The sequence below is a fragment of the Psammomys obesus genome, unplaced genomic scaffold (genome assembly GCF_907164565.1).
Source record: "Psammomys obesus unplaced genomic scaffold, mPsaObe1.curated_primary_1811, whole genome shotgun sequence".
In the NCBI taxonomy this organism is placed as follows: Eukaryota; Metazoa; Chordata; class Mammalia; order Rodentia; family Muridae; genus Psammomys; species Psammomys obesus.
The window spans coordinates 2,888,922-2,913,587 of record NW_026590663.1 but is presented as its reverse complement, the minus strand read 5'-3'; the positions used below and the strand labels follow the sequence as shown (position 1 = coordinate 2,913,587).

General features: G+C 41.2%; 1 protein-coding gene across 8 annotated transcripts in view; it reads left to right on the top strand.

The window, feature by feature from the left end:
• Cadps2 (calcium dependent secretion activator 2) overlaps positions 1 to 24,666 on the top strand; it is a 486,122-nt gene that overhangs the window by 446,270 nt on the left and 15,186 nt on the right. For 4 of the 8 annotated variants that reach the window (XM_055608124.1, XM_055608120.1, XM_055608121.1 and 1 more), the window contains 4 exons: positions 4,188 to 4,343; positions 5,747 to 5,894; positions 6,689 to 6,703; positions 13,019 to 13,093. In XM_055608124.1, the coding sequence (XP_055464099.1) occupies positions 4,188 to 4,343; positions 5,747 to 5,894; positions 6,689 to 6,703; positions 13,019 to 13,093 (394 nt within the window). The remainder of the gene's footprint in view (positions 1 to 4,187; positions 4,344 to 5,746; positions 5,895 to 6,688; positions 6,704 to 13,018; positions 13,094 to 24,666) is intronic. The other 4 variants (XM_055608125.1, XM_055608126.1, XM_055608123.1 and 1 more) reach the window with 1 other exon arrangement.

Below are 24,666 nucleotides of genomic sequence, written 5' to 3'. Positions count from 1 at the left end.
AATAAGAAAAGCAATAACTTGTGAAAACCTTTGGCAGGCATTCTCCAAGATTAGACATCATTATTGCACTGGCAACATTACTTGGCCATGGTCTTGCCTGTCAGTCTTTTTCTCAGAGATAGATTCTTTGTATTGGAATATATAGAGTGGTTTCTGTGTATGTTCAGGAATTAGCTATCCGGCATAGGGAACCTTTCTAAATTTATACTTTTGGTCTCTGTACTGGTGGTATAATTTTACTTCTCTTCTTCGTTCTTTTCCCTCTACATTTTAGTAGGACAATGTTGTGGACATTATCCTATATAATTCAGTTTCTTATTTTGCTGTACTGTTAACTTGGAGATTTGTGTGAAACCTGACACTTTTCTTGTTGGGACCCAAAGGTGATGTGAATCTTAAGACAGGAATCATGACAAGTGGGTGATGGTGTCTTTATTGTTCTAGGCAAGTGGAAAATGTGTTATACAAGTTGATCACCATAATCTTTACCAAGATTATTAGGTTCTCTGTTGTCATAGTGACCATGATTATTCATAATGTTATGACCTTATTGCAGTTGATGTTTTAAACTGCTATGTTTTTATTGTATAAGATGATGGGTTTCATCATGAAGGTCTTACATGGGCGTATCATGTGCTGTGCTCTGATTCATCTTTCCTTACCCTTCCTGTCCCCTCTTCTCTCAGTGGTCCGCTTCCTATTCCCAAATGGTGCCCCCCAAATCTGTCTGCCTCCAGATCCTTTTGTTTGTTTGTTTTTTAAGCTTAAGCCCAGTATATTGGCAAAACTGTGTGACACCTGGCTTCCTGAACCTAATTTGCATTACCTTGCATAAGGTCTCCATTTATATTCATTTTCCCAGTGTATGATTTGCTTTTTGATGTTTTGTAATAAAACATTGAGTAACAAGAAACATTTCCTTTTTGTATTAAAATTAAAGAGTTGACTCCTCGTAGTCAACTAGACTAGAGTTATAGGTCAGCACGAGAGCAAGCCTCTTATGTCAGTCCCTAGGTTTGATCCCAATACCACATACATAAATAAAAAACTAATAAAGACATACATAGTATCTGTATATTACCATTGGTTTTGACAATGTATTCTTACCTACTCATGGCATTCGGTGAGATTCTCCTAACTTTAATTTTTTACACATTTAATTCACTTTATTTTTCTTGTATACAAACACTTATGCATTAGCCACAGCTGAGTCTTGGCCCTCTGACAGAGACTCTGGTGTGGGTTTTCACAAGATGATTGGTGAATTCCTGACGTGGTGAGAGCACAGTCTTTCCAGAGGTAGGCAGTCAGGTAGCTGTAGGTGTTGGCACTGAAAGTGGCCTTGGCAGCGTTGACCAGGGTGGCAGGGCAGCCCCTGTCCGATGTGTAGCAGTCATCAATATGGCCATCATCAGTAGATTCTTAGGCACAGGGACATAGATGGATGCTAGTGTCTCTGGACAGGGTTAAGACACCAGCACAGAGCCACAGAGGCCTGTTACCTTGCCCTCTGTGGGGCTTTCTGGTATGGTCCCTCAGTAGCCTCTCCACACAGACATAATGGAAAGCTTGGCCAGAATGGTGGCCCCTTGGGTGGCAGTGGCGTCCTCCTTGGAACACTTAACATTAAGACTAACATGACCATTATAGTCCCCAATAGCGACAAAAACCTTAAACCTGGTCCGCTGGCCATCCTGTGTCTGCTTCTGCACTGGCATGCTCTTTGGAATCTCATCCTTTAGGGATGCATTCAGGAAAAAGTTGATAATCTCAGATTCCTTAATAAGCAGGGAGAACAGGTAGATCTCCTCCAGGGATTTGGTCTTCATGTCCTTGACCAGGCGGCTTAGCTTGGTGATGGGGTTTACCTCAATTATGACCTGAGCTGTGGAATCCCCCACAGAATCCTTCACAGCCTCCTAATCCTGGCATCACCCCCAAGCGCCCCCACTATATTTGTCATCGTTCTGACGGAGACTCTGGTGTGGGTTTTCACGAGACGGTCGGTGAATTCCTGACAAGGAGACCTGGTGAGAGCCCAGTCTTTCCAGAGGTTGGCAGTCAGGTAGCTGATGACAAATATAGTCATCATTTGGGAAGGCGTGGTAGTACAGACGAGTGTCATTAGCTCTACAAATGAATGTCATTAAGACCAATTTCTACCGACTTAGGGAATTATATCAGGGTCCATTATTCACATTTGAGTTCTTTAATCTGTAAGTAATATTTTTAGGAATAGGTCACTGATTAGAAATAATTTTAAGTGAAAAGTCTCAGAATAAATTGCGGGTTATTTATACCAACTCCAGAGAAGACATATTTATGATTTTTCATCTATTTAATTATAACAAACACTCATTATACCAATTAAATTCCAAATTAAACACATGTATTGTCTCTATTTTTAACATAATATTAAGCAGGGGGAAAGCATATTCATGTCTCTATAAAGATATAACACATTTTGTACAAGAAAGATTTTAATGGAATTTTGCCTTGACTGTGAGAATTCTTTTTCTGACGATAATTTTTGTTGATGGTATTTTACTGAAGCATGCAACTTTCTAGTGTTCTCTTCCTCCAAAATTTATAAATCATATTTGCCAAGTACACTCTAAAAGCACACATCTTCTAACTGTACTCCATGGATAGATGAGGGGAGATTGTCTGGCCTTTCATCATTTTATGTCCTTCCTGTACATATGATACAGTGAAGAGAGTATAGTCTTGCACATTTTCCACAGTAGTGTCATTCCAGCCTTGTCAGGTCTTTATTGACGCTGCATTCAGCACACATTAAGGTACAGAGATAATAATCAGTAAAATTCTGTGTGTGCTATTTCGTTTTGTCATGATTGGTCCCCTGAGAACTTAAATCAGAAGACAACCTGGCTGGACAAGGAGATGCTGAGAAATTCTGGGCAGAATGGGCAGGGAATAGCAACTTAAATTGGAGGCAGAGCTGAGGCACCAAGGCCAGGGTACAGGGCAGAAACCAAGCTTTTAATTAGCCAGGGCAAGGGGTGATTTTTCTAAAGCTCGCTAATTAAGATATATTTAGCTAAACAATGAGGTTATTTAAAATAATTTGTTTTAAAGTTTCTAGTATGCACTTATAATAAATAGGTTTTATTTCTTTCATTTTGTTTTGCTAAGTATGAATATAAATTTAGTGTAATATATGTGGAACAATTGTTAGAACACTAAGAACAAATAAAGCAGATGTTGCTCAGGTTTGGTTTCTTTTGTTTTTTTCCTTTTTGCTTCTGCTTTGTTCTGGTTTTGTGATTCAGTCTCAATGTGTCCTAATGTAGGAGTATTTTACTTCCAAACATCTGTCATCCTATTAGCTCGATACTTAGCTCATGAAAAGGATTTGGGAGTTCTGAAATGAATATTAGTATCCCTTTCTCAAATAATGCATGAGCTCTTCTGCAGAGTACCTTCACACACTGTGAAAATACAGTTTCCTGGAATAATTTTATCATTGAAGTGAATGCTGGCTTCACGGTCATGCATTAAGACTCCAAATGCACGGTTTTGATCCAGTTCCAGAGCACCTCAAATACCACTTGGTTAGACCATTTTTGGAAGGTTGGATTTTACTTATGAGCTAGAAGCAACACAGAGCAGCTCCAACTGGAAGCGGAGGGTTGCTTTCCTACCTCGCCTATCACTTCCTGTGTGCCCACCTCTGTAGAAAGAAGGCTGCAGTGCGCACACACTATCGATGCATGGACAGCAGGAAGGGCCACTGCTTGGTGTGAGCATCTGCGTTTTCCTTGCACAAAACACTTTTTAAAATCTGTAAGAGAAAATAATTTTATGTATTCATCATTATCTTAGAAATTGGTAAAGAACACTAAAAATATTTGTCCTTATATGCACATCTTGATTTTTTTTTTTCTTTTTAGTCTCCATAGCCCTTTTAGTCCTCTTTGAGAAGACTCACTACCACAATTATTTTTTTTAAAAGCTTTTTGGCTTACCTTAATAAGAAGTTGAAAGGAAGAGTTAGAAAGCTAACCAACGAGAACACTAGATCATAAAGATTGTATGGAGGACATTCTTCACTGGTGGCAATAAGACAGAAAGGAAACTCAAGAAACACGCAAAGGATGGATGGGTGGTCCGTGTTGCTAACAGGGGAAGTTCATGGTGTTCTTCATTTTTCCTCTTTCTTCTAGCAACGGTTCTACAACATCTGAAGATCTGTTTTGGAAACTTGATGCTCTGCAAATGTTTGTCTTTGACCTACATTGGCCAGAACAAGAATTTGCCCACCACTTAGAGCAAAGACTTAAACTAATGGCCAGTGATATGATAGAGGCCTGTGTCAAAAGGTAGATGTGTGTTTCAAGTTGCTGCTCAGGATGTCGGCACCCATAGTGCCACTTTTTACCAAGCGCCTGTTCCTTAATTATCACAGGAAAGCATTGAGTATGAGCCACTGTTTCAGAATTACTGGACATTACATTCTCTGACCTTAATTCTGGGAACCCGGGTCATTGATGAACGTCACCCGAGGATGCTGTTTTCAGGCCCCCACCCATGCTCATCACTAGCACCCAAACCATGTTAATCACATCTACTGTGCAGGTCTCCTGAGTCATACAGAAATGTCGGTTGAGTTCTTATGCATTGCATCTGGTGTCTGTGTGTAGTGAAGTGTGATGATGAGCTCAAAACACAATTAGTATCATCCTCATTCCGAGGTTACTCACTGCTGTCTGGAATTTGCTAGCTGTGTCAGACTGAGTTCAGGTAACAGTGCGCATTCTCACCACTCCTCCAGAAATTAAGTTAAAGACTTCAGAGTCTCTCAGATACGCTTTTATTGTTTTGAGAAAGTTCTTATGCAGTCAGCACTGTGTGCTAATAGGTTTGTAGCAGACCACTTAATTTATCTCAAACATGTGTCCCTGATGTCTTCACTTGTGATACATTTATATGACTCTGTGATTTGTGGGGAGTACATCTGAGGAACAGGCAAATATTGGGACAACGGAGTACTTCTAACCTCACTGAGCCAAGGAAATCCAGTTCTTAGAATAACGGGAATACCCTCCTATGGCAAGATTATGATTTGGATTATTTAATTTTAAAAATTCAGCTGTGAGTCTTAAGTCTCAGATTTATAGGTCAGATTATTGGGGTGGGGTTCTTTAACAAAGACCAAACTAAATCACTTATTTTATGGGTTTTTTTTTCCTCTGCAACTTCAGGCATTTAAGCAACAATTTAAACGACAGATACTAATTACAGTTTTCTGTGGTTTATCACCATTTTTCATTTTCCTAGGCTAGTACATTTTTTCTCTTTTGTTCTGCCCTAGCACAAAGGATCTCTTCTGATTAAATGCAAAAGAACACGTAGTTTTTCTAGTTGGAACTTAAGCAATATGCAAAATGAATTTTGTTTTATTAAATATGGTACATTAGACATAACCAAAAGCTTTATTTGGGTGTCTATATTGTCTTGAGGGGCTGCATAAGACAAGCACTCAAAATAGCCCCTGGTGAAGACACTTAAACAGTGTTCTGTAAAAACATCACTGTGTACCCTTTACCCCAGACACCTGCAAAGAACATCCCGCCTGCCCCTCCCCACCTCACTCCCTAGCTCCACCAGGCTACTCACTCTGTAACTGCATGTCTTATGTTGTCCTGGAGTGTTGATTTCACTTCTACAAACGGGTGGGATGTGTGTCAGGATTTCCTACTCTAATTCATGTTTTAATATCTAGAACAAGGACTGCGTTTGAACTCAAGCTGCAGAAGGCAAGCAAAACAACTGACTTGCGCATCCCGGCTTCCGTGTGCACAATGTTTAATGTATTAGTCGATGCTAAAAAGCAAAGCACCAAGCTGTGTGCCCTGGATGGAGGGCAGGAGGTGAGTCTGAGGGAGCAGGATTGCAGTGGGGTGGAGTCCCCCTGCTCTGAAAAGCTTCTCCTTTTGTATATAAACACTGCTAAAACCTTCCAAGTGGCCTTTAATTTCCCATATGCTGTTTTGGCGTTGACTATTTACATAAACCTTACTTGTTACAAGCAAATGAGAAAGCTAAAAAACCTCCCTACTTTGTTTACACAAATTCAGAAGACTCAAGAGTTTGCATCCATTAAAAAAAAGTCACAAAAATATAGCATATGAAAAATTGTATTTACACAAAAGTTTTTTTGTTTCTGAAGGAACAAGTAGACACTAGTTCTTATTGGGCTGAGTGAAGGGGCTGGGTAGGTAAAGGTACTTTCCACCAAGCCCAGGGACCTCAGCTCAACCGTGGGGACCCACATAGTGGAAGAGAAAATGCTGCAGACCATCCTTTCACATCGGCACAATGCCAGGGCACCCCACCCCCACCCCCACAAACAGAGACAGAAAATAACTAAAAATGTAATTTAAATTTTAATAAAATACTAATTCTCATTAGTAAATATTTCATTATGTCACTTTTATTTTTGTCTGTTTGTTTTTTTAAAACCAAAACCACATCATCTTTCCTCATCATTTGCTTTTATTGAGAGCTGTAGCTGGGTGAAAATGGATCTGCATTTCAGAGATTTGTATGTTCACATTGACATTTTGTGTCTTTTTATGTTGTCTTTACTTTTTTTCATCATTTCTTTGTTCTCCCCTATGTTCTCCTTCGTCATTATTTCGTTTTCCTCCATCACACGATCCAGTTTAGGAATCAATGGGTAAGTCTCTTGGTTTGGTTTGGTTTGGTTTGGTTTGGGGTTTGTATGTGTGTAGCGGGGAGGTGGTTGTTTTGGTTTGTTTGGTGAAGGCACATCTTCAAGTTAAAATTAATGTACTTTTTGTTTTCATCTTTTTCAAATTAAAATAATGTTCTATTCTCACGGCATTTTAGGCTTCACTGTGTTTATCTGCAAGGCTGACAGCGCATAAACATACTTTAAATGATGCCAAACTGTAACTTTTTCTCTCAGGCTGCACAAGCTACAAACTACTCTAGCACTTTTTAAGAGATAAAATTATTTAAAGCCAAATGAATTGATTCACCATCCTTTAAAAGAGAATCTACACAAACCCACTGGCAGAGTGGTTTAATATTTTCAGGTGTGAAGGGGGGGGGTTACGTTTCTTGCATAGTTTGGAGCTTCAGGGAAGAATAAAGCTATGTCAGGGTATCAGGAGACCACATCCATACCCACTGTCACTTAGTAATGAAGAAGATAAGTGTGAGTCCCAGCGAGGCACAGCACTGCCCCCACAATAACCTGGGTGTACGCACCAGCCTCCACAGGTAGGGAGGAATCAGTCCGCATCTTCCCCCCCACGCTCTCCCGTAAAACATTGTCTGAAAATGTCACCCACTCCTTGGAGGTGCAGGCCCTCAAATGTCCACGTATACGTGATTGACCAGGCTGTACTCTGTTGTCATTATTCAATACGTTTTCTTCTATGACCACGTTCATTCTTTTAAGTCACTCTGCTGAAACCTGGGAGCCAAGTGGTAAGACCACCTGTATTTACTTAGCTGTCAGTTTCACAGAGACTTAACTATACAGAGAGCTAAGAAGACCTGTTATCTGTGAGTTTCTGTCTACACCAAGGTGTAGCTATTTGGAATTCATTTATATTCATGTATATATGCTCATATTTTACTATGTGAAATTTAGGCAAAATATATTTCTAATACCATATCATACGGTTAGACAAACACATAGGAAAGTAATTGACCTGCCAGTGTTACAGAATGTTCAGTAATTGCCTGATCACCTACAACATGGTTTATTACCACTAATTATCCAAATGGGTAAGCAGCTGACTCAGATGCCAACAGCCCCTAATCACCTCTTCATGTTATTCAGTACCCAGATGTAAGCCTGTGACTGTCTGTCTGAAAATACTATCTTGCTTGTCTTCATGAGCCCATATTTTTTTCTCATGTAGATTATGGTATCACCTTCTCGTAAACATTGTGTGAAATTTATTAGTTCTTATTTTAATGCACACGGTACTTGACAGTGTACCAGGCACTTGAAAATATGTGGTGAGTAAGTGAACAGGCCGATGTGTTGCCACTGCTTTCAAATTCCTCCCCTGTAAAAAAAAAAAAAAAAAAACAAACCCACAATTCATTCTGTCATTCTGGTTTTTAAAAAGAGAAACAGCCACTGCACACACAGATGACAAACAGTCACGTGGTCAAATGATTCTTTAAGAAGTGAGTCTCTTTGAAGAGTAATCCGCTACTCTTCATTATGTCTGCACCTGTACCTTCTCACCAGAGACAATTACTTCCCTACAACTTCACGCAATTAACATAGTCCAGAATGTGCCGGGGTAAAACCTATTAGCAACCCTGAAAGCGGTAAACACGCGCAAAAGGAAAGGATCATGTATGTTGCATTTAATCTCCAATAAATACACTTACTTAATTGTTCTTGCTTCCTTCCCTGCATCAGCCTCCCTCTCTGTCTCTGTGTACTTCTGTGTGTCTCTGTCTCTCTCTCCCATCCTACCTCCCTCTTTCCTCTGTGTCAGATTTTGAAATTGTTGTAAATTAGGACATATTTTTACAGGTGAATAATAAGTAGACACCATGCTCAGAAAGCAACAGATTGTTGACAAAAACTAGATTAATGGACACTTCAGAGGCATATAAAACATATACTACATAATTAAACTAGCAGAAATGAAGCAAACTCACCGAACGATGGTAATTTGTTATTAATAAATTGCCATTGCTGAAATTAAACAACCCTCCACTCCTGACCACACCAAAGGCCTGCCTGTGTTCCCAGATTGCAATTCTGTTTTCTGATGTGCCACATAATGCAAAAGTGCTCTCCAAGGCCCAGAATAGAGTTTAATGAAGTGATTAGTGAGTGAATGGTTTACTCATGTGACAGATGTTTATAATGAGTCAGCAGACTCTGGCCAGTCCCTCAGGACAGATGTTGAGATCATAAAACCACTCCATTGTGTAGAACCCTTATTATCCATCACTGTAGAAAAGCAGAGGAGTGCCCATGCTGTAGACATCCATCTGCCCTCAGAGCCACTTCACTCTGGTCCCATTGGCTGAGAATAAGGATGTGAGAATGTGAACAAATTAATGCCCAGAGGAGCAAGGGGGTCCCTCTTCTACAGCATTAGTCATCAATTAAAAGGGAATGCTCTCATTCCCAGAACAAGCAAACCAATCCTACTAAAATGCATCCCAAAAGAAGGGCCAAAGTGTAGGTTGCACTGGCATTCGGTTAGTCTCCATTTCTAATGTATTTGCATGTGAGCAGTCTAGTGAAAGGATGATATTCACCTGAGTGTAGGAATGCCAGGATTGTAAATGTGCCTGGATTCTGAATCAAGGACTTCTAAGAGCTTGTCAAAATGTAAATTGAGATTCGCTTCCAGAAGAAACAAGGTATAACCTGTTTGGTTTTGAGGACAGATATGGAAAAGAAATCAGCTTGCGACTGAACCACGTGCATTCTGCCAACTCTGTGGTACTTAGGGATGGCAATCCAGCTACAAGAATATTCTTGAAGGAAGTAAATGTGAATGTTTTAGAAGCATTTGGAGGTTTTGGAGCTAGGAGAGGCTTAGTCAGTGAAGTGCTTGGGATGCCAGCATGAGGACCTGAGTCCAGTCCCCTGAAGACGCCAGAAGATGTCTGTGGTTTAGGACTGCAAGCCGAGGGCAGGGAGGCGGAAACACAAGGGCCACTGAGACTTGTTGGTTAGCATGACCCGCCAAATTGAAGAGCCCCAGACCAATGAGGGAAACTGTCTATCAACAATCAAGGTGGAAAACTGCCAAAGCATGGCCCAAGGTTGTCCCCTAACCCACACTTGCATGTGAACGCATGCCTATACACACACATGCACACACATATCACATACACACACACCATTTATAGATTTTTGTAGCTGAGGACAAAGACTTTTACCAACAATGTAATCTGTTCAGTAAAGCGGAAAATGACGCACGAGTTTTAACTTAGGCAATAAAAAATAGCTTTGCAGAAAAATTTTGTCCCTTTCTCTTTTGTGCTTTGGAGTGTTACTTTGTAACCTTCGGAAGCTGCCAGGCCTGTTGGATAACTTCATAGATTTCTTTGGACTAAGTTGGCATACTCACACAGCATATACAATGGTTTGCTCTCTTTGCAGAAAAGATACAGAAAATATGGAAGTTCACACTGCATCCGGGCTCACGTTCCCAGATGACGGGATGAATTCATAATGACAGAGTTCTGTATTGTGTAGATCCAGCTGCCAACATACTTGTTTGCCTCCAGAACAATACGTTAAAGATACATACCTTTTAATTTTTTTTTTCAGTTTGACTCCATAATCCTCTCTCTCCTCCTTTCTTTTTTTCTCCCTCACCACGTCTAGACCAGGTATCATAGAAAGTTAACAACTTAAGGTTGTGAATTTTCAGAATTTCTTGACTTCTGAGGTCCATTGGTTTTCTGAACCTTCCAATAAAATAAGTATAAATGGCTGATCACTGATTTTAAGAATTCTCAGATTTAATCCGATGCAGAAATTGAATATGTAGACCTCCATTGTCTTATTTGTGAGGTTGTTTTGTTTCTTAAGATTTAAAATACAGAAGCTGCAGAGAGATGTCTCAGTGTTTAAGAGCAGAACCTGAACTTCTAGAGCAATGGTTCTCATCTTCTTGATGCTGTGCCCCTTTAATACAGTTACTCATGTTGTGATGACCCACAACTATAAAATTATTTTCATTGCTACTTCGTAACTGTAGCTTTGCTACAGTTATGAATCATAATGTAAATATCTGTGTTTTCTGATGGTCTTAGATGACCCCCGTGAAAGGATGGTTCAACACCAAAGGCGTGACCCAGAGGTTGCGAACCGCTGTGCTAGAGGCTCCGAATTCATTTCTTAGCACCCACATGTTGGTTCACCGCCATCTGTCACTCTAAACCCAGGAGATTCGTGCCCTCCGCTTGCCTCCTGCAGCAGCAAGCATGCAAGTAGCACACAGATGTACATGGAGGCAAAATACACACAAAGGAATTAATAAAATAATTTTGAGACTATCTAAAAGGTTAAACTATGACGTATGCGACAAGTAGAGCATTGAGGCCAAGGCATGGTTAAGAACGCCTTTGAGAGTCTGCATATCTCAGGAGCACCTCCCTGTTGTAGAGTGCTCTTCGTTGGGATGTAGGGAGCATTGTGCCTCTCTCCTGTGTCTCTTTCCAGTCGCACTCCACAGTGGAGCCATGAAAACCATTCCGTTCCTCTGCTGCACAGACACAGGTCTGGAGCCCAGGACATGAGGGGGGAGGGGCAGAGCTCGTTTGCATAAGTTCTGTCACCACCCGGTTATTTGTGCAGCTTTTGGCTGGAGCTGGGAGGCCCTGTCGCAAGGGTGTCTGTTGGGTCTCACCCTACAGATCACTTGCTGTGAGACGGTTGAGTTGGCCCTGAAGCATGTTCATGGCCCAGAGTGTCAACTGCTGAGGTCGACCTTGGCCACCAGTCAGCTCTTTGGCTTCGGCTTCGCTTATCTTTACTATCCCATTCTGTATTTGGACAGCAAAAGCCACAACTCTCCTGCAGTGCGAATTCACCTCCTATGTCCATTTCCTTTGTCCTCTGGGGAACAAAACTGTGAGAATCCGCGAGCCTCTTAGTAAACCGAACAAGCAGTACATACCCGGGAAGCAGTGGTCATGTGAATGTGCTTAATTTGAGACCAGTATCAATATACGCACACACACATACATGCACCCACACACACACACGGGTGCGCACACAGATGTGTCCGTAAGGAAGAAAAGAAAAGAAAGTTAGTTGGCAGCTTCTACATTATGCTTCCTTTATTATTTACACAAGTCCATGGTGACCACTCTAACTCTTAGAGCCCTCGAGGGTACAAGGATCACTCCCAAGTATTCCAAAGCAAGCATGAGTTGATGTTTTGCTGTGTGTGGAAACTTTGAGACATGTTTTCAGACAAAAGAAAAAAAAAATAGCTTTCAGAAACTTAGGTCTCAGGGAAGCATTGAGCCAGCAGCTCTGAAGCAGGGCTGTTTATCCTGACCTGAGTACTTCTGGTCTGCGCACTATGCCCTGTTCCTTGAAGCCTTGAATCATCGGGATAAGGCTAGTCTCTACAAGCCGTGTGTTCTGTGAAGTGGCCTTTGGGGACAGTCTGCTGTCAGATAAGTGTGTCCAGAGGAAGCATCACTGATTTAAGTAGGTGTGCCTACATGTGCCACGGGGGCGCAGACTTCTGCTAATTTAAGAATGGGGACCATCTAGTAATCTTTCTAAAGAAAGCAAAAGGAGTCTTTCGGGTTTATTTTAAATACATCTTTTTGTTTTATTTTGTTTTTATTTAAAGATGTCTTGTGCGCGAAGAAGCAGTAAAAAACTATGGGGAGTAGTGTTGTTTCATTATACCTTTTATGGCCTATTAATTTGTTACCATCTATTCCCTTTTGTTGATGAAATTTTAATTTTGCCCTTGTTTGAGCATGTTGTAAGAATTGTATACAGTGCTGCTCCCGGGCTGACAAAAAAAAAGTCCTTTTAGGGAGAACAATTGGTAGCGCATTTTATTTCTAGAGCACATTTAAAATAACTTATGAATGAGAGTTGTCAGACATGAAATGCTGTATTAATTAAATCTTTTTTGAGGCCCTTTGCTTCTCTGGCTAAACCAACCCTTTAGAAAAAATACAGGGCCACCTTCATTACAGAGAAGACAAAAAGTCCCCTTCACATTCCTCTGCCTGAATGAGGATAAGAACTCAATTCATCCTGGTAATAACCCCATTGGCTGCTTAACTCAACGGCACACATGGGAAAATTTTCCAACCGCAATGTGAAAGAGTGTTGACTGGGTGGATCAGTGTCACAGCTTTGTTCTTTCAATGTTCAAAATGATCATTGTAAGTAAATTTGATGTGCCATAACTAGTATCTTCAGAATAGTTGTAACTTGCAATGAAGAATTTATGTCTGTATTCACTAATGCATTTTGTCTTTTAAAACCTAGCAACAGTACCATTCAAAAATAGATGATTTGATTGACAACACTGTGAAAGAAATCATTGCACTGCTGGTTTCAAAGGTAATGTATCAACTATTCACCTTCACAAATAAAATTAAGAAATAATCTTCAAATGAGAATTTTTTTATGTATCTCTAATGTTTATAAATATGTACATGTGAAATTATAATTTAAAAAATAAATGTGGACTAGTTTGTAACTTAGTGTCAGAGTACCTCCCTATAATGTACAAGGCCAGGATTCAATCCCTGCAGTGAAAAATATGTAAACACACACACACACACACACACACACACACAAAGTTGTTTCAATTTTTAGAAAAACAAGCAAATGTCAACAGCGTAGAAGTTGATTGATTAGACTGAATATGTGAAGAATTTTGCCTTTTCTTACAAGTGTTCCCCTTTAAAAAAGGGATATCTTACTCTCTCACATTCATGCTCTCTGTTAACTTCCAGTGCAGACTTGCATATCCTCAGTCTTTGAACTTAGCCTGTTTGTTGTGGCAGCATTCCTCGGACTGGAGATCTGGCCTTAAACACAGGCAAAACTGGCAGAGTGCTTTCAGAACCTCACTCCAGAAATCTCCTGCTCAGTGCTTGGGATACCTTGGTAGTTGCAATGGCATTTCACTGCATACGTGAAAGTAAAGAATAAACAACTTTGCCCTTTAGCAGTTATATGATGTAGATACCTCTGAGGCAAAACAGATGACTATGGGTAGCATATTTGTAAAATCTAGGCATGTTCTAAGAGGCATGGCCACAAACATAGGGATGCTGACAGCACCAAGAACTTAAAGAGGCTGAGAAGTCATCCGTTAATGGGTTCAAGGTCCCACCCAGATGAGAATGATAAGCACTTTACACTGAGAACAATTACAGTTGTGATTATTTAACTATGTAATTCAAACACCTAGAAGAGATAAATTTATAATGGCCTCATCAGAAAGAGCAGATAATGGGAAAATTAAGTATCCTGTGTTGAAAACACACGGTGTACAAAGGTACCAAAACATTACCCCATAAAGAAGCACAATTATTGCTGTCTTTTAAATGGTGGAGGAAGACCATGGGAATTCTCTAAGCAGAACTTTGACAAGAGCAATTGCATCTGGCCCTTCAAGGCTCTATGTCAAAGAACTTTAAAGCAGGCTTCAGGAGAGAGCTGAAAGAATGTATCAGTTACAAAGAAAAACCCCCACACATTTCATAAGTAAAGGATATGTTGTTTACAAAGCAACATAAAGTTTCAATCTTCATTAGTAACTCAAGGAGTGCAGATACATTTTCCAATAAATGAGCTTAAATGATTTTAAGCCATCACTGTTCAGATATATGAAGTGAGCCACTCAGGTTTCACACACACAAGATCTCAATTGTTAAAGTCTGGAAAGTACTTCAGAAATATTAAATCAATGTAATATCCTTCTTTCCTTTTTTTCACATTTCACAGAACTGATAGAGGCACAAAATGTTTCCGTTTTTATGTTTGCTGTCTCATATCTAACCAGAATTTGGAAGCAACTTTAAATCAGAGAAATAGCAAAGTTGTCAAACATCTGTTCAATCCGTAATTTGGGGGACTCTTAATGACAATGTGTGTTCTATAATATAATGCCAAGTGGATAAAAGATGAATGCTGAAAAGGGTGAAGTATGATCTGAATTTGCATTACCTCAGAAGTATGCTATTTAGAAAGGCACCCTGTGTAATAGAGGCTATGCTGGCTGGCAGGATTACGGTTGGTATCTCTTGCTTTGGCCTTCGTGGTCCTGGGATAGGAAACAACCATGGAGAAAAATGGTTTCAGAATACTGCTGCCTCAGACCCATTACGTTTCTTGTTGCTCTGATCATGTCCATGCAGAAGAGGACTTAAGGGAAGAAGGGCTTCCCTGGACAACAGTTTCAGAGGCTGCAGCGGGTCGGGGGCAATGGCACGCTGGTTACACTGTCGGCAATCAGGAATCAGAGCAGGGATCCCTTGAACTTCACTCTTTCACACTGTTCTTTTCTCACTGTTCTGCTTGGATGCTAATTTCAGATGACTTGGGCCTTTCTTCTTTCTTTCTTTCTTTCTTTCTTTCTTTCTTTCTTTCTTTCTTTCTTTCTTTTTAGTTTTATGGTTCTTTTTGCTCTTTATTGGCTGTTAAAGCTCTCTCTTGAATTTTTTCAATTCAGCTTTTATAGACTTCTATCAGAGTTTCTTTTTTATTATGTCTGTCCCCTTATTAAATTTAGTGTTTATGTGTTTTCCTGATTCACCTAGCGGATAACTGAGTTCAAGGCCAGCCTGGTCAACAGAGCAAGTTCTAGGACAACCAAGCTACAAAGAGCAGCCCTGACTCAAAACCAAACAATCTATTATCATCATGACGTGGAGCACAGCATCAGACATTCAGTCATGGTGATGTAGCAGCGGCTGAGAGCTCACACCTCACTCCACAGACAGGAAGTAAAGAGTGCTAACTCGAAAATGACACTAGTCTGTTCAAATCTCCAAGTCGACCCCCAGTGACATACTAACCCCAGCAGGTTCACGCCTTCCAATCCTCCTCAACAGTTAGTCCCACCAATGACAACCAAGTATTTGACCATAAGAGCCTCCTGGGGCCATTCTCATTCAAACACTGCTCCTTCAGTTCTCAGCACCCACAAGTGGCAGCTCACAACCACATCTAACTCCAGTTCTGGGGAATCCAACCTCTCTGGCCACCACAGGTCCATGTACTCATGCGCATAGATAAAAATAAGATAAATGTTTTTAAACTAATTAATATACAGTTAATAATAAGATAAGTTTAAAGGAGGGCAGGAAAGGATACCACTCTGAAAGATGAAAAAAGTAAAAGTGGAAAAAAGTGAAAAAGAAGATAAAGGATAGGGTGGGGAAAAATCCAACCTGATATATATGTATGTATGTATACATGTGTATATATTTGTATGTAGATGCATATATTATATAATAGTAAAAAGGAAAAGAAAAATCAGTTTTAAAAAGATAACTCCTTTTACCTTGCAGAGGAGAAAATTCTTTCCAGGCAGTGAGTCTCAGCTGAGCTCTTCCGTTCCTTCCAGCTCTCAATGAACTACAATAGTACATCACACATGCGTGTCAGCTTTCTACCAACCTTACTTGGTACTTCCTATATGGCTTGATGTTGGATATACCACAACCCCCTAGGCAGCCATTTATTTTCTCCAGGGGCCTTAGTGGCGTTGGGTTTGTGACAACTGCCTAAGCTATGTCATATCTGCACAGGCCTCTGCAAGTGTGCCTGGCAAAGAGACAACTGAGTTCTGAGCTGGATGGGGGAAGGTGTGAGCTACAGGAACCAAGTAATACAGTGGTCTCAGTCACCATGTTTTCTGACCAGGCCCCATGATGAAGCACATGCTACATCTGGCTTGTCTCACGTTTGTAACGGAGCGCAGCCATCCTCCCCTCCATGGCTTACACTGTTAACTTTCAGTGGCCTTGGGATGGATCCTTACTCACCCAGACACTGGCAGGAGACACTAAGCACCCTAGGTTATGATTGTTGTATATTTTGTGATCCCCAGAATGGTTTGGCCCCATAGAAGGCCCACTCTCCAATGGCTCCTGGACATATCACTCTACAGATGAGGCCAGTGCCGTGAGTCACTGCCGTAAAGCAGGTGCGCTGCAAATCTCTGCACTGGCCTTGAAGCTTCATGACTATGAGATTGTCCTGCGACGGGGACCACCGCAGTGACTGGGCTTCCTGTGCTCTCTGGACCAACTATGCGCTTGCAGTATGTGTCTCCTCTGATTCCTGGGCAGCTAGATTTGTGTTTGCAACTGCTGTCTAGTTTTCTACCAGTGCCTTTCTCCTCTATGCTCTTGGCCTTCTCATCACCTCTTCCTTGGTTCTGAAAGTTGCTTTTCTCTTTCCTGAGAACTGTGCATCTCCTTTGTCTCCACGACTCCATCCACTCGCAGAACCGTGTTTCCATTTTACCGCTTACTTCAGATCTCTCCTCCGGAATGTTCATGATTCTCTGCATATTGATAAATACAGTTGATCGTTTGGTCAACTAAGAAGCCATGCTTCCTTCCTTTTGGCTGCCTCTCATCAGTTCCATGTCTACACCTGATGTCTTCATAGCACTCAGCATGTGTCCTTATGTATCTAGGAAAGATCCTTGGCTCCTGTCTATACACTTCTCTCTAGTTAGTAACTAACTTCTGGCTTCCTTAGGCTTTGTTAGTCATTCTTTAAACTTACTCTACAAATTTCTCCAACTTTCTTTTGGCTTATCAGCATACTGATGATTCCATCTGCACTCATATGTGAAGGGCAGTATTGAATCATGGACAACAGCCAAACGCAGACCTGCACTGGAATTCTGACTCCCCTGTATATGGTAGTATCATTATTAATAATATTTATTAATATAGTGGGTACAGGATTATTATGATGGGTAACAGTTTCTGATAGTTTAAAGTTAATGCAGATAATCTTAGGGCAGAAGCGTGGACACTTTAAGTACTATTTAAATAGGAACACATGCTACTATTGTTGCTCTTGATTTTGCCTACAAGACCATATTTCCAGTGGCCTCCTGTCTACCTCCACAAATCAGTTTCTGTGAGAACATGCGTGTTGCCTCCAACCTAAATGCTTCTCTTCTGCATTCCGAGTCCATTAATATTGGAGGTCACCCCACTGTAAAAGCATCTTCACCCCAGAATCTGTGCCTTCTTAGAACCCTCTATAGCTCCTCTCCTGGGAGAACACCAGGGCCCATTGAGTCAGTCCTCTGAGCTTGCCCCTTTCTGCCACATCCTAGGCTCTGCTCCCCTCTTTTCAGTGTTCGTTTACATCCATACCTGGCAGATTGCCACCCTGTTTCCCTTCTGCTCGGGAGGTCTCCACAGGGCAGCTAGAGTGCCTGTCAGAACACAAGGCAGGTCACTGAAGTGCATCACAGCTCCATGGGGCTCCCGTTGCATGTGCCATCATTCCTGTCCCCTGTCGCTTATGCCTGTTGCTTTGCCACCATCTTCTAAATGGCAGGTTGAGCCTGATCTTTGCTAATGTCCCGTAAGTAGCAGTTGTTGTCACATGTGGAGGGCACTGACTAGACACTGACTAGACACTGACTAGACACTGACTAGACACTATCAAGTCATAACGATACAAACGTTTGAGAGGACATCATTCTTACCTTAACCTGCCCCAGTGTCCTTTACTACAAATTCCTAATAATTCTGAGTAATGTCATACTAAAGATTAAAAAACCCTGAGATTAGAGTTTAGGAGAGGTTCACACATACACCAGGCCTCACCTCCGAATCTTTTCAGTCTAATTGCTCGTGTTACTGCAGCACTCTTCTCTCCCAGGCCGTAGGATTTCCAGAAATCCAGTGATTTCTCAGTTACCTATTGAAGCTCTGAAATAGGGCTGGCTGGTTAAAGGCTAGGCTCACAACCATAAATAATTCTACTGAAATAGTCTGTGATTACCTTCCTAAAAGCCATCTCACTTTCCTAGGCAAATTTAATGTCACCCACACCTTCCTCGTATTCATTCTCTTGAAATCAAGAATCTTGTTGTCTTTCTCCATCATACTTTAGCCTATGCAGAGTACTTCTCACACAACAGTGAGTGTTTATTGAGTGAAGAATATTAAAAGAAAATGGAAGTACAGCTGGAAACTACTAAACAAACCTGCTTCAATGTCAGTGCTCTGGACCTGTTTATAATCTGGAACATTAAATAAATCACTTTTCATAAGATTCGATATTGTTCTAAAAGATTTTAGTGAAAAGAGAGGAGAAAAAGTGTTGAAACTCGTGACCTGGAGGCATCACAGATTTTCACAATGCAGCTGTGTGCCAGGTCGTGTGCTCACTGCCAGGGATACAGCGCCAGCAAAACAGCCAAGGTCCTGGTCTTTGGGGAGTTTTCTGACCCCTGGGAAAAGCAAGCAAACAAACATTAAGTTACATCCAGACAAATGTGTGGTGTGTCACAAATCTTATGACACGGTGACTTGTAGCTAGAGAACAGCACAAGTTTCCTCAAGCAGAAACTGAATTCTAAACAATGAAAGAGTCAGCCAGAAAAAGAGGGGCATAGCAGTTAGGTAGGAGACGCTGCAGGCACCAGGGCCTGGTGTAAAATGAAGCTGAAAGAGGTGAGGAGAAGCTGATAGTATGTGCTAAGGAGTTTTGAGCCTTGATCCCAAGAGCAGTAGGAAGTCACTGAAAGATGGGAGAGGTGCCAGGTGGGGTGAAGAATTAACCAGCCCTATATTAGAAGATTCATCGGATGGCCTGTAGCAAAGAGACTTGCAGAAGCCTATTACTTTGACCTCTAGGAAACTAACCCAAGCACTTAAGATGTACCGTGAGCGGGGTGTAATACAGTGCAGAGGCAGCAAACATTAAGAGCTACCCTTGGTTGTAGGACATGAATCACAGAAAAGAATCAAGTGTCATTCCGTGACTCTGGTGCCCTACAAAGAGAAGCAGATTTGGAGGGAAAGATGATGATGATATTATGGGTCACAGTATGATTAAGCTTACCTTTGAGATATCCAAGGGAGATGCCCAGTGGAAAGCCTTGGATATGGAGGAGCGAGAGGAAGTGCGTGGGCTGAAATTATCAATGTGATAATTTGAAATGACACACCCTCGGTAGCTGTGACTCCTAGGCCTGAAGTGCTGAATGTTGCCGGACCTCTCAGAGTAGAGGGGAAGCGCAGGCTTAAAAGAAGCAGGACACAGAGGTGCTCCCAGCATGGGGGAACCGAGAGCACTTTTACCAAGGGGTAAAATGGCAGGTGGAATGCTACGTCTAAGTCTAATACTAAATACACTATTTATTTCTACCATATGTTTAAAACTAATTAACTCGCCCAAATTTTGAGATAGTAAGAAAAGCAAAATATAATACTAACTGAAGTTCTGAAATTAAGCTGCTCTGACTGAAAGGAGTTCTAGAGCTCCACCTGTGTGGTCTCATCAGGGTAGACCTGATGCCCACATTCCAGTCTCCCCATTTCACAGATAAGAAAATAGACAACTGAGGTAGGAAAGCACATATCCAGAGAATCCTGGGTGCTAAGCCTGTACCCTTTCCACAGTACCCCGCGGAAGTCAAGAACCACAGAGGGAATGAGTGGCAGCTCCCATTGTGTTGGGGTTGTACCAGCCAGGCTATGGACATGCTCCTTTGATGTTTGTTCCACATTGTCATGCACACCAGGAGACTGGTTTGGACAGGTAGCTACAGGTGGCTAAGAGGCCATCTATAAGTCAAGATGAAGATGCATTCATTGTAAGTAGTGATGGTGATACCAAAGAAAAACTAGGGGTCAGGACAAAGAAGTAAGAGAGCCAAGAATAAGAGAGTGAGCAACTGTCAGGATGTGTCCCCGTTACTGGGGCACTGTTAGTCTTGGTATAATCTAAAAGAGCATCGTGATAATGTTCAACTTCCTTGATCTTAAAATACTGTTGAAAAGGAAAGAAGAAGAGGTAATACCGGAGGGAAAATACTTTCTCACGGAGTATATAGACATATAGATTCATAAAGTAATGTGTGCATATACATTTTTTTTCTGAGAACGTGGAATGCTTTATCTTGAACTCCTCTGAGAAATAAGGTGGTCAGAGAATAAATGTGACCTGACAGCCTTGATGATAAAATACAAATATCTTGCCAACTCAGCCTGGTAAAATTTTGATTAAATTTACTTATTTGGATCAAAGCCATATATGCAGAAGGTACTTGATTAAATCCAAGGATGTGTTTAAAAGGAATGGCAAACGCCTTTAAGGGCTACTCACAGGTAGAAAGTTAGGCAGATCACTGCATTGGGGAGAACAAAGGAAGAGAGAACAATGAGGAAAGACAGTCTAGGGAATTTGATAACATCTGGCCTAGGTGTGGTGTTTTGGAGATTGTCAGAGGGGAGATTCTTGCAGGAGAGATTCTTTGAGGAAATTTTTTTTTATAAGTAAATACATACTGTCAAATACTATACATTCTTCTCACAGATGTCTGTGACCTAGAAAGATGTTTTCAGAACAAAGCTAAGGGAATTGATTCTCTGCTGGAAAAAGATAAGAGAAAGGGCCATCATCTTAGTGACACTGCTTAGGGAAAAAAGCCCATTTTCTTTCCGGCTCTGATTATTTGGTTGTGTGTGAAATTTTAATACTAGTTAGTCCTGATCTAAAGAAAACAACTGCTAGTTAGTATCCTAAGTCTCACTCGCATTTACCTAAACTAACATGTACTTTTTTCTCGATCCTTCCTACGGATGACTACCCTTTCTATGGAAAAATTTAACATTTGCAGTGTAAATGATGCATCTCTCCCTTGTTTCCTTCATGGCTGAAAAAAGCATTGACCTCGTGAAGAACCCAGCAGTTTGTGCTCCCCTTCACTTCTCAGAATTTATGGTTTTTATATCCTGCTATGAATACATGAATCATACACCCTGTTGCAATGATTCTTACATCCTCTTAAAATTCAACAGGATATTTAAACCATTGTGCCTTATGGCACTCTTCATGTTTTGTTCCACCAGTTATTTCAGAGTGCTTTCATCTTGCATTTCCCTGAGAGTATGTATCATGAGGCAAAGGCAGTAATTACCCAGACAGACTCCAAGTGTTAAATGTTACTCAAACAAACCCAGTGCATGACATCCACAATAAAGAGCAGGGAAACAAAGAAATCGTAATGCTTCCTTCACATCCAACACCATCAGGAGAGCAGAAGGCACAAGGCAAAGCTGTAAGTATTTATAATCTCCCAGAGCTGTACGAAGAAAGTTCACATGAAACAGTTAAAGATGCCGCAAGGAAGCTCAGCACTTAACTGGATTTCTTTGGATCCTTGCTGTTTTGTGCAATTAAAAAGCCAAATGGAAAAATATGCTATACTAATCTTGATTTTAATAAAGTCTGGCTTGGAAGGTAGCTCTCCCGACATGTGGGGCCTCAACAACAATCCTACAAAGAAAACCTTTCTGGAGGAACTGTGGGGCTCACTTGGTTGATCCCAGGGGTGCAATCTCGGTAAGCCCTTAGAGTCTCTCCTGTGTTTGTGCCGCCCTGGGGACCATTTGGGACAGGGAGGAACCCAAACAGAGGCTCCCTGCTCTTGTAGAAAGAGAGGCAAAGAATACTGCATGTGGCATGGCTTGGACCATGCATAGGATTTCCTCTGCTGTATTCCAGCAATACTGTATATATACAGAGAAGGCAAGACAGGCTACCAGGTGCCTCCATAGAGAAATTTCATCCCTCAGTTCCTATCCAAGAACCTCGCTGAGGGTCAGTATCATTTTTGCCTCCCTGCAGTCCAAACTTTGTGTCATGGGGTTGTTTTATTTGTTTGCTTTTTTTTCCCCCTTCAAAATCATTTTTTCTCTTCTCCAGTTTCTGTGTACTGTGTATCCAACTACATTGCCACATCTGGCTCATCTCATACCCATTTATGTTCATGTCTTTTCCTTCTACAACTTTGTATAGTCCTGAGAAGAAAGGCCTCGATCTCATAGGTGTTTAATGATAATTATAACAAAAATGACATTCATCAAAGCGTTCTTAGGTGCTTGGTCATCTCAATTCTCTCAGTTCTGTGGTAGGATGGTAAAGAACTTGGGATCTTTGCAGACCACCTATGTTCGAAGCCTTTCATCCATGCTATCCGATATGTGTGTGTGTGTGTGTGTGTGTGTGTGTGTGTGTGTGTGTGTGTGTCTGTGTGTGCTCAAAGCAGGCAGGATTCAAATGATCTGACGGCCTCAATTCTATTCTGTCCTTATAGACACCTCTACAGATTTCATTGACTTAGAACTATTTGTCTGTGAGCCAAACTCATTGTTATTCCTTGTCACTGAAAAGTCCTACTTAAGTTTTGACTCAACATATTCAGATATTCAGAACACTAATGGCTCTAATTTTAACTGATTACACCAAGCATGCTAATTCTTTCTATTAGCCTGGCAGAGTAGTGCATGTGTTTAATCCCAGCACTGGGGAGGCAAAGGCAGGAGGATCTCTGAGTTTGAAGCCAGCCTGGTCTATGTAGTGAGTTCCAGGACAGCCAGGGCTACATAGTGAGACCCTGACTTGGAAAACAAACAAACAAACAAAAAAATCTCTTTTCAATATCTTCCAGTTTCAATCTTTTTGTATTAATGGCCTCCACAGTTCTCAGTGCCATCCTTGTCAGGTGAGCTGGGCAGCCTCATCTTCCCCATGAGGCAAGAGAAGCAGAATGACCCAGCATCCCGACAGCTGCAGAGCTACAACTTGACGCCTTGTTTTCCACGTCCGTCTGTAGGATTTTTGCCTCGACTTTACCCTTGGCACTGTTCACCTGTATGAGCAGGATGACTACACACCAAGGATCAGGCGCTGCACCCTTGATGGCTCAGGTTGTCGGTAACCATGGTAGTCATCGCTCCTTGTGGCAAATGAGATCACCTGGCGCACACTTACTCTCAAGATTTGAGCTGTAGGAGATGAGGCATTTTCCACAGAGGGCCATTAAGTCTGGAATTCCCCTCCCCTGGTCTGACAGAGCCCTGGAGGCTTGAGCTTCTGGATCTCTGCAAACCACATTAAGTTGAGCTTGACAGTCAGTCGAGCTTGGTAAGAAATCTTAATGGGCAGGAAGAAAGTAGTAAGTAGACTTTGAGTCCTGAGTAATTTCTGATTTTGTGGATTTCACTGTTTAGAACTCTTGAGACGAGCTACCTACCTAGCTGAATGTAATTCTCCTTGAGAAATACGACTTAAGTCTGCAGTTTGCAAGGTTGTTTCTGCGTTCTTACATCATATACAAATGATGTGGTGAAAAAGCCTATGGGGAAGTTTTTGTTTCTTTTGCATAAATTATTTTGCAGTAATTGATCAGCCACAGAGAAAACATTATCTCCTGTGCACTCAAAGTCAGTTCTTTGGTCACAAGAGACTAATAAGCCATGTCCCTGGAACTATTATCACTTTGTTGAAGAAGCTGCTATGTGAACAAAAAACAGCCTTTGTTAATTTCCCTTTAAGTATTTAAAAAATCTTGTCAGTATTTCCCCTCTGGGAGTATGTAATTTGTCAATAGCACATATTATTTCGGATACACAGAGGAAAGAAGCAGGTTGATATGACTTTATTTATTTTTTCCCATTGATCTTCACGTCAGATACATGTTTCTACTCAATAAAATCAGACTTTCCAATTTTATGTTGCTGAATTTTTTAATTATAGAAATAAAAAAATTGTCCAGTGAGGTGGCTTAGTGACTTGGCTGCTTGCAGCTAAGCGTGGTGGCCTGACTCAGATCCCAGAATGAGACCTATATGCTGGATGGAGAGCACCAATCCCTCAAGTTGTCCTCTGACCTCCATGCGCACACTGTGGCAGATACACACTCAAACAATGACTGTATGTACATATATGTGCATGTTCATTGTTTCAGCGCTGAGTATGGTGACACATGCTTTTACCCAGTCCTTGAGAGACAGGGACAGGTGGATCTCTGATCTCTGTGAGCTGCATAGTGAGTTCCAGGCCACTGAGGGTCTACATAGTGAGAATCTGTCTCAAAAAAATAGTTACGTGTGTGTGTGTATATACATATA